General features: G+C 42.2%; 1 protein-coding gene across 8 annotated transcripts in view; it reads right to left on the reverse strand.

The window, feature by feature from the left end:
• Window positions 1-18,321, reverse strand: part of DOCK6 (dedicator of cytokinesis 6) — a 2,991,519-nt gene that overhangs the window by 1,429,935 nt on the left and 1,543,263 nt on the right. For all 8 annotated transcript variants that reach the window (XM_044084603.1, XM_044084600.1, XM_044084599.1 and 5 more), the window contains exon 15: window positions 11,195-11,312. In XM_044084603.1, the coding sequence (XP_043940538.1) occupies window positions 11,195-11,312 (118 nt within the window). The remainder of the gene's footprint in view (window positions 1-11,194; window positions 11,313-18,321) is intronic.

Genomic DNA, 18,321 nt, shown 5'->3' on the forward strand with positions numbered 1-18,321 from the left:
TAATATAGCATAAGACCCTCAACTGTCTGCAAGACAGGTGAAATTTAATTTTCCAAGCATGTCCAGAGGTCAGCTTCAGGTGTACTCTCCAGTTCAGCTGGTGGAATTGGGCGTCCTGAGGCAATGTCACAACTGCCTCATGTATACAGACAACCCTCTCCTCTTACCTCTAGACACAAACACTTGTGAGAGATGCAAATACACAGCCAGACTGGAGGCTAAGCACTCTCAACCCATGACTGTAACAGACAGTCAAGAGGAGAATCACACCACCAGTCACACATGGACCTACAAAACAAGCACCGGCAAAACATACACATAAATACATAAAAACATATTCAGAGGCACTAGGTACAAATCTGAAAAAGAAACAGTGCCCTCCAAAGCAGACAAGCAAGCAACCTGCACCTCCAAACACAAGCCAGAAAACACATAATTCACCTCAGCAGTGTGCCTCACGACAGCTCCTAAGGCAAAACACCATACCCAACACGCTAGTTATAGGAGACTCTATAGTAAGGCACACAGATGTTCCACTCACCAGGTTGAACAAGAATAAGGTTACTGTCAGCTGCCTCTCGGGTGCTAAGATCCGCCACATAACACAGGCACTTAGGTCACTCCAGAACAAGTACAAGTATGATGCTGTCATTGTACAAGATGGTGTGAATGATCTAAGACGTCCCTCCTTGGACTACATGAAAAGAGACATTGAGGAGCTCTCTGATCATGTAGCCCAAGCTGGTATGACCCTGACTTTGAGTAGCATATTACCTTCACCACATTACAAAGACAAAATGATCAATTTCAACAATTGGCTAAGCTTCTGGTAACATTCTAAGGGGATCCAGTGTCTGTCTGCCTGGGATGACATGATAGACAAGCCTCGCTGTTTCACCAGAGATGGTTTGCACCTGTCACCCCTAGGTTTTCGAATACTGGCCAAGGCTCTTGCCGTCCCCATAGTGCCTTTTTAGGCAAGGCTCAAAGGACAAACCAGCACCAAATTGACCAAATAGACCAGCAAAGCAGCACAGAGTTCAATAAATTTATTAAATACTTGTGTCTATAACAGACTAGTTTCGGCAAACAGCCTTCTTCCGTGTAATACAATGTAGTCAAGTTCCATTTTAATCATCTTTTAAATACTTATCCAGAGCCAATCACAATCATTTGCTCATGAATATTGATAAATTTGAAACATCTTCATTTTTTCATACAACAATACAAAGGGTACTGTATATACTGATAAAGTCATTCCTAAATGTCAGGCTAAACACCCCGAAGAGGTGCATACACAGAATTAAGAAGTTGTTATAATATTATGGTATATCCATCCTCATGCTCATATTAGTAGAGAACTGTGTTTAGATAGCCATTATCCCTGGCTACTAAGCCAATCTTCATCAAAAGCACCAAGTGTGTAATACATCAAGTGCTCAAATTAAATAGACTGACAAAAAAGGGGAAAAAATAAAGCATATATATAGAAAATCGTAATAAATATGCATATATGAATATATATGGGTGTACAAAATAACTGAAATAAAAAGTGAAAATTGAAGAATAAAAAATACAAATAAAAAATAAATAAATAAAAATCAGCAACATCCACAATATAAGGCTTATACCAAAGATTGAGCCCAAAATATGTGTCGTTAACCTCCAAGACTGATAATGTAATGGTAAATGCAACTATATAATAATATCTTATCTAAGATAATAGTGAAATGAGTCCTGAAAATTAGCGTGAGCATCCCAAAAAAAGTGTACATAAGATAGGACCACTTGTTTACATTATATGGCCTATCCATCCAGTCATGTACTCATATTGTATCAGTCTATATATGTATGGCCATAATCCTTGTCTTTTCAACAATTATTCATTTGAGGCACCAAAAATGTTGGATGTCGAGTACTTGAGGTAAGAGGCCTAAACAACCTATATCAGAACAATGGGGAAATCAAAGGCGTATATATACAGAGAATGAAGTAAGTATACACCTATAATTGAATATGAGTATGCCATTATACATACTAAATGATCCATGCTGAGAATCTTCAATTAGGTATTGAAAAATAGAAATCAAAAGACACATTCTTAACCACCAGGATCTAAACAAGTATGTTAATATGTGGAACTGATTGAGATACTGAATAAAAGATTGTGTGAAGCTTGTATGACCACATTGGTTCAAATTGGTCATTATATTACACATGCACATAGTCCATATACTATGTATAATTAGAGTAGGGCCAATGATCAGTACCAGCCAAGATGCTAAGTGATCCTAATCCCTAGATGATGGGTAACCTAAAGACATGTAGTCCACTTGTTGGAGTCAGATATAACAACATGAATGTTGCCAAATAGCCAACTTCTCCTATAACCAACTTCTCCTATAAATGGTCATTCAATCCAGGATGAAATAAACCCCCCAATGTAGTAATCCAGTATTTCTCTTTTTGGTCCAGTAACCCATGCCAGCCCTGTTTGTTGGTTCTATCTCCAGAAATGCGGTCAATAACCATAAAGGTAAACCTAGCTTGAGGATGTTTTAATGTGTGTTGATATAAAGCACTAGTCTCCTTACGGTTTTTCATATCGCTGCGGTGTTCATTCATCCTGAATCTCAGAGCCCTCGAGGTTTGTCCAACATAAAATCCCCCACAGTAACACGAGGCCAGGTACACCACCCAATCGCTACTGCAATTACCAAAACCTTAATGTCAAAAATTTACTGGTATTGCGACTGGTAAACTCCTTGGATTTAAGCATATACTGGCAGGATCCACAATGGCCACAAGGGAATGAACCAATAAGTTCATCACCATGAAGTGTCAGTTGTTTATGGGTCGTCCCCCCACTTGCCATATGTTTGAAATGTGAAAAGTAAGACCCCAAGGTTTTACCTCGTTTATATGAGAAAAGACAACGAGGTCCCAGGATACTTCGTAGCTTTTCATTAGCCAGTAGAATATTCCAATGTTTGTTAATAATGTTTCTGATCATATTAACGTTTCTACCATATGTGGTGATGAATCTGACACCTGTACTGCGAGATGATTGATTTTTGTTCTTATTGTGATATTGTAATAGGTCATCCCTTTCAAGACCATTTGCTCTACTCTGTGCAGACAGAATATCAAATCTGTCATATCCCCTTCGTAAATCTTGACCGAGATCCCTACTGGCCACTTGGTATTCCTCAATATTTGAACTGAGCCGTTTGATACGTATGAACTGGGATATAGGAATACTCCTGATGGTGTGACGGGGATGTAAACTTGATGCGTGTAACAGGGTATTATATTGGGTATTTACGGAAAACCCTGGTAGACAAAGTATTGTCTGAGTTCCTATATACAGTGACATCCAAAAAGCTAATGCTGTTTCTATCATATGACACAGAAAATTCAAGTCCCCAGACATTGTCATTAAGATACTCAACAAATTCCCTTAGGTAACACACATCAGCCCGCCACACCAACCAGCAGTCGTCCAGGTAACGTCTCCAAATGTCCATTTCCACCTGAAAGATATTATGTGATGTATCATAAATCATATATTCTTCAACATAGGCCATGAATAGGTCAGCGTATATAGGGGCAAAGGATGCCCCCATAGCTGTTCCTTGTAGCTGCCAGTAACATTGGCCTTGGAAATACAGAACATTCTTGTTTAACACATGTTCAGACATACATATCAAAAGAGTGTTAAAGCCCGGTGAATATAGGTTAGCCCTTTCCAACCAATATTGTATAGATTGAAGACCCGCCCAATGTGGTATGCTTGTATATAATGATTTCACATCCAAAGTACATAAATACCATTCGGGTTCCAATTGAGTTTCCCTGATAATTTGTAGAAACTGAGTGGTGTCCTGCAACCTATTCCTGAGACTATTGGTCTGCCTGGTGGTTTAACTAAAGATTTATGAAATTTGGGTAAAAGAACAGATACTGTATCTTTTACCCAAAATTCATAAATCTTTAGTTAAACCACCAGGCAGACCAATAGTCTCAGGAATAGGTTCTTTGACCGAACCACTGTCGGCCTTTCTTACCAAATATCTTAAACCCTTATTGGAACACATAAGATCTAGGTTGCAGGACACCACTCAGTTTCTACAAATTATCAGGGAAACTCAATTGGAACCCGAATGGTATTTATGTACTTTGGATGTGAAATCATTATATACAAGCATACCACATTGGGCGGGTCTTCAATCTATACAATATTGGTTGGAAAGGGCTAACCTATATTCACCGGCTTTAACACTCTTTTGATATGTATGTCTGAACATGTGTTAAACAAGAATGTTCTGTATTTCCAAGGCCAATGTTACTGGCAGCTACAAGGAACAGCTATGGGGGCATCCTTTGCCCCTATATACGCTGACCTATTCATGGCCTATGTTGAAGAATATATGATTTATGATACATCACATAATATCTTTCAGGTGGAAATGGACATTTGGACGTTACCTGGACGACTGCTGGTTGGTGTGGCGGCTGATGTGTGTTACCTAAGGGAATTTGTTGAGTATCTTAATGACAATGTCTGGGGACTTGAATTTTCTGTGTCATATGATAGAAACAGCATTAGCTTTTGGATGTCACTGTATATAGGAACTCAGACAATACTTTGTCTACCAGGGTTTTCCGTGAATACCCGCAATATAATACCCTGTTACACGATCAAGTTTACATCCTCACACCATCAGGAGTATTCCTATATCCCAGTTCATACGTATCAAACGCTCAGTTCAAATATTGAGGAATACCAAGTGGCCAGTAGGGATCTCGGCAAGATTTACAAAGGATATGACAGATTTGATATTCTGTCTGCACAGAGTAGAGCAAATGGTCTTGAAAGGGATGACCTATTACAATATCACAATAAGAACAAAAATCAATCATCTCGCAGTACAGGTGTCAGATTCATCACCACATATGGTAGAAACGTTAATATGATCAGAAACATTATTAACAAACATTGGAATATTCTACTGGCTAATGAAAAGCTACGAAGTATCCTGGGACCTCGTTGTCTTTTCTCATATAAACGAGGTAAAACCTTGGGGTCTTACTTTTCACATTTCAAACATATGGCAAGTGGGGACGACCCATAAACAACTGACACTTCATGGTGATGAACTTATTGGTTCATTCCCTTGTGGCCATTGTGGATCCTGCCAGTATATGCTTAAATCCAAGGAGTTTACCAGTCGCAATACCAGTAAAATTTTTGACATTAAGGTTTTGGTAATTGCAGTAGCGATTGGGGTGTACCTGGCCTCGTGTTACTGTGGGGATTTTATGTTGGACAAACCTCGAGGGCTCTGAGATTCAGGATGAATGAACACCGCGATATGAAAACCGTGGAGACTAGTGCTTTATATCACCACACATTAAAACATCCTCAATCTAGGTTTACCTTTATGGTTATTGACAGCAATCTCGCAGATAGAACCAACAAACAGGGCTGGCATGGGTTACTGGACCAAAAAGAGAAATACTGGATTACTACATTGGGGGGTTTATTTCATCCTGGATTGAATGACCATTTATAGGAGAAGTTGGTTATAGGAGAAGTTGGCTATTTGGCAACATTCATGTTGTTATATCTGACTCCAACAAGTGGACTACATGTCTTTAGGTTACCCATCATCTAGGGATTAGGATCACTTAGCATCTTGGCTGGTACTGATCATTGGCCCTACTCTAATTATACATAGTATATGGACTATGTGCATGTGTAATATAATGACCAATTTGAACCAATGTGGTCATACAAGCTTCACACAATCTTTTATTCAGTATCTCAATCAGTTCCACATATTAACATACTTGTTTAGATCCTGGTGGTTAAGAATGTGTCTTTTGATTTCTATTTTTCAATACCTAATTGAAGATTCTCAGCATGGATCATTTAGTATGTATAATGGCATACTCATATTCAATTATAGGTGTATACTTACTTCATTCTCTGTATATATACTTTGATTTCCCATTGTTCTGATATAGGTTGTTTAGGCCTCTTACCTCAAGTACTCGACATCCAACATTTTGGTGCCTCAAATGAATAATTGTTGAAAAGACAAGGATTATGGCCATACATATATAGACTGATACAATATGAGTACATGACTGGATGGATAGGCCATATAATGTAAACAAGTGGTCCTATCTTATGTACACTTTTTTTGGGATGCTCACGCTAATTTTCAGGACTCATTTCACTATTATCTTAGATAAGATATTATTATATAGTTGCATTTACCATTACATTATCAGTCTTGGAGGTTAACGACACATATTTTGGGCTCAATCTTTGGTATAAGCCTTATATTGTGGATGTTGCTGATTTTATTTATTTATTTTTATTTGTATTTTTATTCTTCAATTTTCACTTTTATTTCAGTTATTTTGTACACCCATATATATTCATATATGCATATTTATTACGATTTTCTATATATGCTTTATTTTTCCCTTTTGTCAGTCTATTTAATTTGAGCACTTGATGTATTACACACTTGGTGCTTTTGATGAAGATTGGCTTAGTAGCCAGGGATAATGGCTATCTAAACACAGTTCTCTACTAATATGAGCATGAGGATGGATATACCATAATATTATAACAACTTCTTAATTCTGTGTATGCACCTCTTCGGGGTGTTTAGCCTGACATTTAGGAATGACTTTATCAGTATATACAGTACCCTTTGTATTGTTGTATGAAAAAATGAAGATGTTTCAAATTTATCAATATTCATGAGCAAATGATTGTGATTGGCTCTGGATAAGTATTTAAAAGATGATTAAAATGGAACTTGACTACATTGTGTTACACTGAAGAAGGCTGTTTGCCGAAACTAGTCTGTTATAGACACAAGTATTTAATAAATTTATTGAACTCTGTGCTGCTTTGCTGGTCTATTTGGTCAATTTGGTGCTGGTTACATGGTTTGGACCGTGCAAACCCTCGTGCATAGGACTTGGTACGTGCTCAAAGGACAAACCAACCACAGTAACCAGCACAGGTAACCAAAAACTAAGGGTAATGCTACTCAGTGCCAGAAATCTCAACCTCAAAATGCATGCACTCGAGGCACTCCTCAGTATGGAGAAAATCGATGTTTGTGCAGTAACGGAAACCTGGTTCAAAGCTCCAGAGAGCACCCCAGCACTACCAAGTTACAATTCATATCATACCTTCCGGCCTTAGTTACTGGATCGCAATACAAAGGGTGGAGGTGTATCCATATTCATCAAGGACACCCACATCTCCAGGTTAGTGGCACAGCATGATGCCCCAGAAATCATCCATGCGCAACTATCGGCAGGCAAAACCACATTTCAAGTTGTAGTCTGTTATAGATCACCCACCATGTCCCAAGATGCTCACTCAGCATTCCTTGAGGCATTGGAAAATATAAAGGTCTTGCCCAACACCATAATTTTGGGTGATTTCAACTACCCTGGTATAGACTGGGCGAACTACCAAAGTTCTAACTCCTATGCCCAGTGGTACATTGAATTTATAAATTCAAATGCCCTCGAACAACTGGTATGTTCTCCCACTAGAGGGGACAACATATTGGATTTAGTCATCACAAATATGGGCGCCCATTGTACCACACCCATTATCACTCCCTCTCTGATCAGATCAGACCACAAACTGATAACCCTGGACATCCTCACCCCTCCACCTCCCCCAGTCAAAGAAACCATTGTAAAAAACCTTTCCAAAGCAAACTTCAAACTACTTACGTCAGAAGTGGGAAGCTTCACCATCCCCCTGCAGAAGGATAATGATATCCAGGATGCAGAATCCTACACCAAGGCACTTTATATACATCTTCAGGATTGCATGGACCGTGCTATCCCAAATAAAACAAAGACTCCTTCCTCAAGCAAGAAGAAACCAGTCTGGTGGAGCCCGGCCTTAAGCAAATTATACAATAAAAGGAGGAGACTTATACAAAAAAAGGCCAAATCTCAAGTAGAAAAATCTTCCCTGATCAGCTTCAGTAAGAAATTGAGGGCCCTCATCAAGTCAAGTAAATCCAATTTCAAAAAGAAAGTTGCCAAGGATAACCATAAGGCCTTCTATGGTTACGTCAAAAACCTAAATGGCAATGCTCAGGTGTGTTCTGAGCTAGTACCAAATGGAACAAAATACACTGACCCCACTGACATTACCAACATCTTGGCTGACAGGTTCAGTGCAAATCCCCCCCTCTCCTCACCACCTATAGAGCCTATTACTATTCCAGGGGATTGTGTAACTCCAGTTATTACTGATACGTTGGTTAATAAGGCTCTATCTAAAGCTAAAAACACTGCCTCCATGGGACCAGATGGTGTCCCGGGCTGTGTCATACGTGAGCTCCAAAACGAATTAACCCCGCATCTGAATACCCTGTTCAGTCTCAGCCTCTAGACAGGATATGTGACCATAGAATGGCACACAGCAATGGTGGTTTCGCTGCACAAGGGTGGGCCTACCTGGGAACTACCGACCAATAAGCCTGACCAGTCTGATCTGTAAGGCAATGGAGCGAATCATTATGGAACTCATAAATGGAGAGATTGGGAACCTCCAAACACTTGACTCCACACAGTTCGGCTTCGTCAAGGGCAGATCATGTCTCCTGAACCTGGTGGACTTTTTTGAGACAGTTACTCAGGGTATAGATAAGGGAAAGGCGGTACACACGGCTTACCTTGACCTTGCTAAAGCATTTGACACCATTCCCCATTCGGGTATTATTGATAAACTCATCAACCTGGGCATAAACCCTTATGTCACAAGATGGATCGCAAACTGGCTCTCAGACAGATCCCACAAAGTAAAAGTATGTCCGAATCCAGACCAGTAACGAGTGGTGTGCCTCAGGGCTCTGTCCTGGGGCCCCTCCTGTTTGGCATATACTTCTCGGAAGTATAGGCAAGTACTGATGGGCTGTGGCTGACCAAGTGTGCAGACGACTGCAAACTGGGTGCTATAATAGAGTCTCCGGCCGACATGGATATCCTCCAGAAGGGCCTTAACGAGACTGATACATGGTGTCAAAGCCATGGTCTCAAGCTAAATGCTAAAAAATACGTAGCAATCCCTTTTGGAAAAAACAGAGTACCCGCGAACTACCACACAGGAGGTAACCCCCTGAAATCTGAAGTAGTAATAAGGGATCTAGGGACCCAAGTAGATAGTCAGCTTTCCTTTGATAACCATGTTGCCAAGGTGGTTAGAAAATCCTTCTATGTGACCCATCTGATCACAAAAGGGTTCACATCAAGATCTAAGGATGTTGCGGTGCCCCTCTACTCTTCCCTCATCAGACCCATTATTGAGTACAATGCACCAATTGGAATGTACCTTGCTAGGCACCTCCAGCAGCTGGAGAGACCACAGAGGTACCTCACTAAGATGATTACTGGCCTCAAACAGTTGCCCTATGCAGCACGATTGAAAAAACTAAGGCTTTTCTCTGTTGCATAACGCCTTCTCAGAGGCGATCTCTGTCTAACATACAGAGCCATGTCCAACCCAGAACTGTTGAACATGCTCCATCTTAGCAAAATCAATCCACTCGAGCTACACGCTCTAGGGATATAAACCTCAGCACAACAATGAATAGAACATGCTGGAGTGATAGATTCCCTTTGCAAATACTTCCCTTGCTATGGAACAAGGCCCCGATCTACATAAGATAGAGCCCCTCACTATCACTCTTCAAGAAGAACCTTGACGAGTGGATGGGTAACAGAAAGTTCACACCAGGGATCATACCAATAGCTCTACTAGATAGGGGCCAAGGGTACTAGCTGCTAGATCAGGGGCCTAGGGAACTAACCAAAGGGGGCGGTGAATACCGCACAACGTGACTGGGCTGATATATGCCTTCAGGCACATAGCCCAGTATCTACCTATGTAGATCAACATCCAAATGTCGAATGCACCAATATAGACAGGTCCTGTGCATGCTCTGGGGATTACTCTGGAGCTAAGTAAACCAATGGTAAGTGTTTTTGCAGGGAGGCAAGCCCCCCTGTGCCCCCCATACCCCCCCCAATTACATACAATAATTCCAAGATTGCCCAGTCCCCAAGGAAGAAAACGTTCTCCTAGTCTGGGACTGTTGATCGCTAACACCTGTTGACTCCCTGTTTATGTTGACCACACTGCATCGACCAACTGTCTTTCGATCCAGTGCCCTAGACCAACCATAGACCAATTACACACACACACACACATATATATATATATATATATATATATATAGAGAGAGAGCGTTTGTGTGTGTGTGTGTGTGTGTGTGTGTGTGTGTGTGTGTATACACAATCGCTCACAAGGCCGAACCGGGAACATCAAAAATCCAGAAGGTAGGAAAAAACAAACACAACATCTGCACTTCTGCTAATTATATATACAAACTCTGAGATCGCAATACAGTGTGGAAAGGAACAAAACCTAAATCTCCAATGTAAAGAGATCCCACACAGTCAATGTCTTTGCTGTTTGATCTTCTGGATTTTTCTATTACTACACTAATTACAGATACTTTAACTATGTGCATTGTAGACAATAAGAATATGATGTAGTAGTAATATCATCATCATCACCATCATCATCAATAGGCCTGACTCCCAAGATCCCTTTCCTTGCTATATGACATAATTAAGCTACAGTGTGAAGTAGCACATGCTTCTGTGAGTGCCCTGCTATACACATCTGTCAGTGTCCCCATATCAGATTATGGCATAAACCCCACAATATCCCTGAGACTGGAGAGCTGACCATCTCGTAAACTGACTGCCAACTTAACCTGAGTCACTGGTGCTTTGCAAATGGAGCACTGACTCTAGGCTGAAGGTGTGCAACATTAAGTGGGACTAAGGAACATTTTGTACGACCTCATAACCCACCCCAAAGTATCATTAAGGCAGCACACAAGCCATTTTTTCCTTACAGTGCAATATGAATATTTTGTGTGTGTTTATAAGCTTTTGATGCTTTGAAAAGGTCTGTAAGATAGCTATCCTGAAATGACTAAAATGTAATTTAAATAAAGAAAGTGTGTGGGTGGGGCATATCCACTCTCAACATCCACACAACACAAATGGAAGGAACACAATGTTTAGTTAGGTGAATAAAATGAATGTAAGAACTTCTACTTACAGGCATAGCTTGACTGGGATCTTCTCCGGCCATGAACTGTACTTTTACAGTGATATTTCTCACAGATCCTTGTCGGCTGTTGAAGTTAAGATTATGGGGATAAACATACAGCAGGTTCCTGCAGGTAAACAGTTAAAAAAACATTAAAATGATGCGTTACAAGTTCAAAGGTTTGTATTTAACACTAAAAAGCAAAAATAAAACTTCATTCAAAGCCATCAGGACAGTGTTAGAATTTATATGCTTTTGGTACACTTCCCTAAGCATCACACCACCAAGAAGCATGTTTTATGGCCATACTGCTGTCTGCTGAAAGACAATCAGGAAAACAAAACTTAACATAACTAAGTAATCAGAATTCAAGCTAAAGTCATGCCAACTGTCATTTATGCTGTCTCCACCACATCACCACAGCCACCTGCCAGACATGGCTTGATGTGTCTAATAATGGTGGTTGTCAAAAAAAGCAGTTACTAGAAAATGGAAATCAAAATCTAAACCAACTGTACTAGAAGTAGTGAATATAGTAACAGAGATAAAACAAATGGAACGGAGATCTTTAGAAAAGGGTAGGAACAAACTACATAGGGAAAAATGGGAACTTTGGGAATAATACATACAGTGGAGGAATGAACTTTAAAAGGCAGCAGGACTTTTACATGAGCTATGTAATATTTGAGTGAGAAAGATTTGGTAGATTACAAGAGATGTATAATGTTTGGCAGCTGGGAGTGTTAGTAAGGATTGTGATGTAAAATATTTGCAACTAGGACTGTGTTGGTGTGGTTTGTTTTCATTTATACAAATGTATGATTGCCTATGAAGTATGTGATGGTTTAATAAAGATGTGTTCTTGTTTTAAAAAAAAAAGGGCAGGAATTGAATAATTTCTGTAATATTGCTTAGGTTATACGATATATAGAAGTATACGTGAAGTATAATCTTTGTTATGGTAATATAGTTTGATTACTTCTATATGAATGTAAATTTGTCACAAGTGGTGGTTCATTAAAGGTGTGTGGAAAAAAATATATTTTCGATGAAAAATGATATGATACACCTCTACAGAAAGTGCCCATGTTTCATCTAACTAAGAATTTTTTCAATGAAATCTTTTCCTTTCGTACAGCTGCTTGATTAATATTATATGACAGGTAAAAGGTGAATATTATCAGTTTAACATCATGTAATGAATGAATAAATACAGTCATTTAAGTAAGAAAAAGAAGTTATGTCTTACCATAACATTCCATCTGTATTGTTGATCCTCGTTCAGGTATTACGCATGGGTATCGGTAAAGAGCTCGGAACTGAGCCGGCCATTTTCCAAGCTCGCATCAGCTTCAAACTCTCAAGCTAAACTCTTATCCACAATCCCTCTCTTCCTGTTACCTCAGATTGAGTTTGCAAGTTAAAGAAGGTAGAGGCTACCTCTGGTCAAATAATCTAAGAGAACTGGATGGTGAGATCCACTAGAAACCACAGGAGGGGGAAGGAGGGAGGGTCGTAATGACTGAACAAGCATCAACAATACAGATGGAACATTATGGCAAGACATAACTTCTTTATCCGATATTGTTAATCCTCGTTCATTCCTTACGCATGGGACAGAGTCCCCACATACCTCTATCCCTGGGAGGCTCTCATGGAAGGACATTCCTGAGCACCATAGATGCTCTTCCCCTGGGGGCCAAATCCAATTTGTAATGATTGATGAAGGTATGAGGCGTAGCCCAAGTTGCAGCTGCACAGATGTCATGTGAAGAAGCTCAGGCATGGAAGGCAGCAGAAGTTGCCACCGACCTTGTTGAATGAGCTTTCATGGTAGTAGGCAACAAGATATTACGGTGTGTGCAAAAAAGGTCACACAGTCCTTCAACCATCTAGCTAATGTGAAATTAACAGCAGCAGATCCTAATCTAGGTCCAGAAAAGGCCAAAAATAACTGGTCAGATTTACGAAAGGGTTTAGTCCTGTTTAAGTAAAAACAGATTTGCCTGTGTATATCTAGGGTATGTAGGCAATACTCTCCTCTGTTTGAATGATTGGGAAAGAAAACTAGCAATTCAATGGCTTGATTAATGGACATTTTAGACATCACTTTAGGCAGAAATGAAGGATTAGTTCTCAGACACACTCTTATCTCTATGAAAAATCAAGTATGGACTCTTGATACATAAAACTTGAAGTTCAGAAATACGTCTGGCAGAAGTAATAGCGACCAAAAACAAGGTTTTCCATGACAAATACTTGAGGTCGCAAGAAGAAGCTGGTTCGAAATGTGCCATTGTCAGAGCTTGTAGAACTAATGATAAATCCCATGGTTGAAGAGGTTCTCTAAAAGGTGGCTTCAGATTATTCACACCTTTTATGAAGGTCTTGCACAATTTATGGGACATAAGAGAGAAATCTTGGACACCCTCATGAAAATTAGAAATTGCAGCCAAATGAACTCTAATGGTAGAGGCCGACAGACCCGATTGAAACATGTCGGCCAGATAGTCTAGTATTATCGACACTGGTGCTGAAAAGGGGTCTAACTTGTTTATCTTTCAGCCAACAGGTAAATCTTTTCCACTTGCTCAGATAAGTAATTCTAGTGGAGGACTTATGAGAAGCAATGAGAATATCACGTACTGGTAAAGAAATATCATTCTGCCTGGCAATCAAGAGAATTGGAGTAGCCAAGCCATTAGCTTCAGGCTGATCAGGTTGGGATGAATCAGGTTCTGTGGGTGTGAGATCAACTCAGGGGTTGGATGGAGAATCCATGGTCGATCTAATAGGTGTGGCCAAAGGAAGGGGAACCAAATCTGTCGGGGCCAATATGGTGCTATGAGGATCACCTTGCTCTTCAACCGCCGGGCTTTCTTCAGAAACTGGGGAAAGGGTGGAAATGCATAAGAAGACCCAAGGGCCCACCGTGGACTAGAGCATCCCTGGGTGACGGTCCCAGAGGGGGAATCAGGGTGAAGTAGTTGCTGCATTTGTAGTTGGTAGGGATGCAAAGAGGTCGCAGTAAGGACGGCCCCAGCGGTGGAAGATCTCCGCCGCTATCAAGGAATTCAGGGACCACTCGTGAGGTTGAAGAATGCACCTGCTGAGTCTGTCTACTATCATGTTGGAACTCCGGGGAATGTGCGTTGCTAGAAGAAAATGGTTGGTAGCCATCGCCCATTGCCATATCCTCATGGCCTCTCGACAAAGGGGGTAAGATTTGGTTCCACCTTGCTTGTTGATGTACCAGACCACTGCCATGTAGTCTGACTGAATCGCAATTGTCCCAGACGGCAGCAGGGGATGGAATGCTTGCAACACCAGAAGCACCGCCCTCAGCTCTACAACATTTATATGCAGATGGGCCTCCAGTTGGGACCAAGTGCCTTGGACTGTCTGTCCCTGACATAGCCCCCTCCCCCATCAGGGAGACGTCTGTGGTCACTGTGGCCTTGGTTTGCTGGGGGGAGAAGGGATGAGACCATTGTGAGAGATTGTGTGTCATTCACCAATTTAAATCCTGTTTGCACCTGTGGGTTACTCGAATCATGGCTGAAAGAGGATGCTGAAAAGGATACCATTGGGTGAGCAGTAGCCATTGTTGAAGCCTCATGTGAAACCTGGCCAGTGGAACAATGGTGATGGAGGCTGCCATGGAACCCAACAGTTGTAGAACCAAGTGAGCCATGGATTTTTCCTTTGAAAGGATTGGAATTAGTTGTTGCTTTATCACTAAAATTCTGTGCTCTGGAATAGCAGCTCTGCAGTTTTTTGTGTCCAAGATAACCCCTATGAATTCTGTCGACTGAGATGGGGTGCAATTGGATTTCTGCCAGTTTATGGTTATGCCTAGCCTTTGAACAGCAAGAAGAGAGTATGCCAGGGCTTTTTACAATAGATGTCTGGTGGGGGCGGAAATGAGCCAGTTGTCTAGGTATGGAAACACCTGGAGTACTTGAAGTCGCAAGTGAGATATGACAACTGCCATACACTTTGTGAACACTCTGGGGGCTGTAGAGAGTCCGAAGTACTCTGAACTGGTAGTGACTGGCTCCCACACGGAAGTGCAGAAATCTTCTTGATGGCCTGTCCACCTTTATGTGGTAGTATGCAACTTGAAGATATACAGAGCACATCCAATCGTCTTTTTCCAAAAGCGGGAGGATAGACTGCATTGTGACCATCCAGAATTTTTGTACTCTCACAAACTTGTTCAATACACTGGGATCCAAAATTGGTCTCCAGTCCCCGGTTTTCTTTGACACCAAAAATAGTCTTGAGTAGAATCCGGATCCTATCTGGTCTGGAGGGACTATTTGGATGATTCTTTTTCTTAGCAGCTTTTCTATCTCTAGTGCTGCTTCTTCCCTTTGACTGGGTGGAACGTCGGGAAGATTTTTTAAAGGGATGGGACAAAGATCGAAGGTGATATGACAACCTCTGGTTATGATCCTTTGTACCCAAGAATCAGTGGTGATGGTTAGCCAGGCAGAAGGGTACAAGGAGAAATGTCCCCCAACCACCTCCAGAGGAAAGGAGTTGGGCCGCTCTTCAGGAGCGCTGGTAGGATTGACCAGAGAAAGAATCCCTGGAACCCTGGTTACGTGGTCCCCCTCTGCCCCGAAAGGAGCGTCTTCCCTGTGAGTTTCCCCCTCTCCCTCTGGGGGAGAACTCGGTCTGTCTGTCATGGAAAGGACCCTGAGATTTCTTGAACCATATCTTTCCACTCTTTTGGTTTTGGGAGAAAGCACGTTGAGGGGAAGAATAACAGACACCTACGGCAGAAAGGGTCTTACCGTCCTGTTCACATCTGGCCAGTGTGCTTTTAACTTTGGGCCCAAACAACGAGGAGGGCTCAATGGGGGCATTAAGAAAAGAAGACTTAAAAGGTTCCGTGAAGTTGCACAAGCGCATCCAGATGTGTCATCTCAAGACCGCAGCTGAACCTGCCGCTCTAGCTCCTCCTTCTGATGCGTGAGATATCAGTCACATAGAGGAGTTAGATATAGACTCAATGGTGGCCAGCTGAGAAGCCACTTTGTCACGGACCTCATCAGACATGGCACCAGACAAAGTTTCAGAGAGTTCAAAACCAGATCCCTTTGAAGCCTGGTAAAATGTGCCATATAATTCAGGGACCTGACAGCAAAGGTTGCTGAAGCAAAGGTGCGCTTCCCTATCCTGTCCAGGGCCTGGGACTCTTTGTTAGGTGGATGGACAGTCTGGCTTTCTTCTTCTGCCAGATCCTTTTTTGTTCCGGCCGCCCATCACCAAAGTATCCACAGGAAGACCTTTGGACCAATGGGGATCCAAAGCAGGAGGGGACAAGATCTTATCTGGCCTCCGGGGAATAGCTTTGACGGTATCAGCGGCCTTCCAAGCACGCTGCACGATGAACCCGACAAGTTCATCGGCAGGTGGAGTAACCCAGGAGGTAGGGGGTCGGGTGTGAAGGGCCTGCAGGAACACAGATTCCTCAGGGGTCGGATTAGAGGACTGCCAGTCACCTCTCTGTTTCAGAATTTCAAGGATATCGCCAAAGGATACCTCAGAGGATAACCAAGGGGATCCTTCCCCCTCATCGAAATCTGTGTCTTCGGTCAGGGACTCCTCTGTGGAGTCCATGTGCTTCCTCTTACATGAACAATTTCCGGTGGACCTCCTCAGTGGGAGAAGCTGGGGAAGACAATGGAAAGAGGGATTCCTGAGGGAACATGTCCTGCGGCCCTTGCACCCAGTGTCCACTAGATGCGACTTGTGACAGTCCGGTATCGCCAGCAGCAGCGAAAGCCTTCTCCATCAGTTGGAAGGCTGGCCCCTCCAGAGAGGAGTGTATGTCTAGGACAGGGGCACTCCTCCCCTAAGTGGCTCTGCCTGCCGACCCAGAGTCCCTGGATGGCTGTGGAGCAGCAAGCTATGCGTGTCACAGCTGACATCCTTGGTCGTAGCAAAACTTTCCTGCCACAAAGGCAACTGTGGTTCCTTAGTGAGATCCATATAAAGGGAACCGCAAAAGGCGAAGACTGTGCTATATCCATGGACTTCAAAGGCAATGAAGGAGGAGAATAAGAAGGTGTCTTTGGAGATGGGTGATCACCTCCCAAGGAAGGATAGTTCCTGAGGGGGGGAATACCTCTGGCCAAGAATGCCTGGTCCACAAGACGCAACACATCATGTTCGGAAAGGCTTCTAGTGGACCTCACAGAGACTGAGGGAGAAACAGGCCTGTCCACAAAAGAGGCAGACTCGGTGCCCATCTCATCTGACCGCACAAGGACAACGGTGCCGAGAAAGACTGGACTACTGTTGTCTGCACTGAAGAAGTCATCGGTGCCGAGGTCATTGTCTGCACCGACACAGGGATCGGTGCCGAAGTGGTTGTCAGTGCCAAAGTGGTGGGAGTCATTGCCGAAGCTGGAACCGACAAAACTGGAGTCAAAAATAAAGGCCTTGGTTCCGAGGAAGATCTCGGAGCTGAAGCGGTCAAGGTCTGCGCTGAATGAATGGTTGGTGCCAATACAGTGGTAATGGTCTGAACCACGGAGCACCTCGGTGCCGATATGTAGAAGGCTGCAGGAGAGGATGGAGCTGAAATCACTAATGAAGACAAAAGCCTCGGTGCCAAAGGTCTAGGCTCCGAAAGCACTGGGGCTGACAGAGAGCTCTGGAACCAAACATTTTGCCTTTTTAGGTTTTGGTTGGTGAGAGTCCCCAGCCAGGGACAAAGGCAAGGATTTAGCCTTAGTAGAAACATCCATTTTCTTATGGGCTTTAGGAGGGGTTGAGACCTCTGACCCAGAAATAGCCTCTGAAAAGGGAGCTTTTAGAAGTCCATTCAGTATCAGCTTGTTTTTCCTTTCTAACAAAGTTTTATTAGAAAAGCTCTCACAAATAGCACAAGGTGGTTCAACAGATAAATGGGAAGCTCCCAAACAATAAACACACAAAGAGTGTGCATCAGAAGTAGGTAGTTTGTGTCCACAATCAGAACATCGCTTAAACCTCGGACTACCTTTTTTATCTGCCATATTAATTAATAGAAAAGTACCAACAATGGTACAAGAGAGTATCCAAAGGTATGAATGAGAAAAGGGAAAAAGATTATCAATGATGGTAAAGAGAAAATACCT

Source organism: Protopterus annectens, chromosome 9.part0 (genome assembly GCF_019279795.1).
Source record: "Protopterus annectens isolate FY-2018-M chromosome 9.part0, PAN1.0, whole genome shotgun sequence".
Lineage (NCBI taxonomy): Eukaryota > Metazoa > Chordata > Ceratodontiformes > Protopteridae > Protopterus > Protopterus annectens.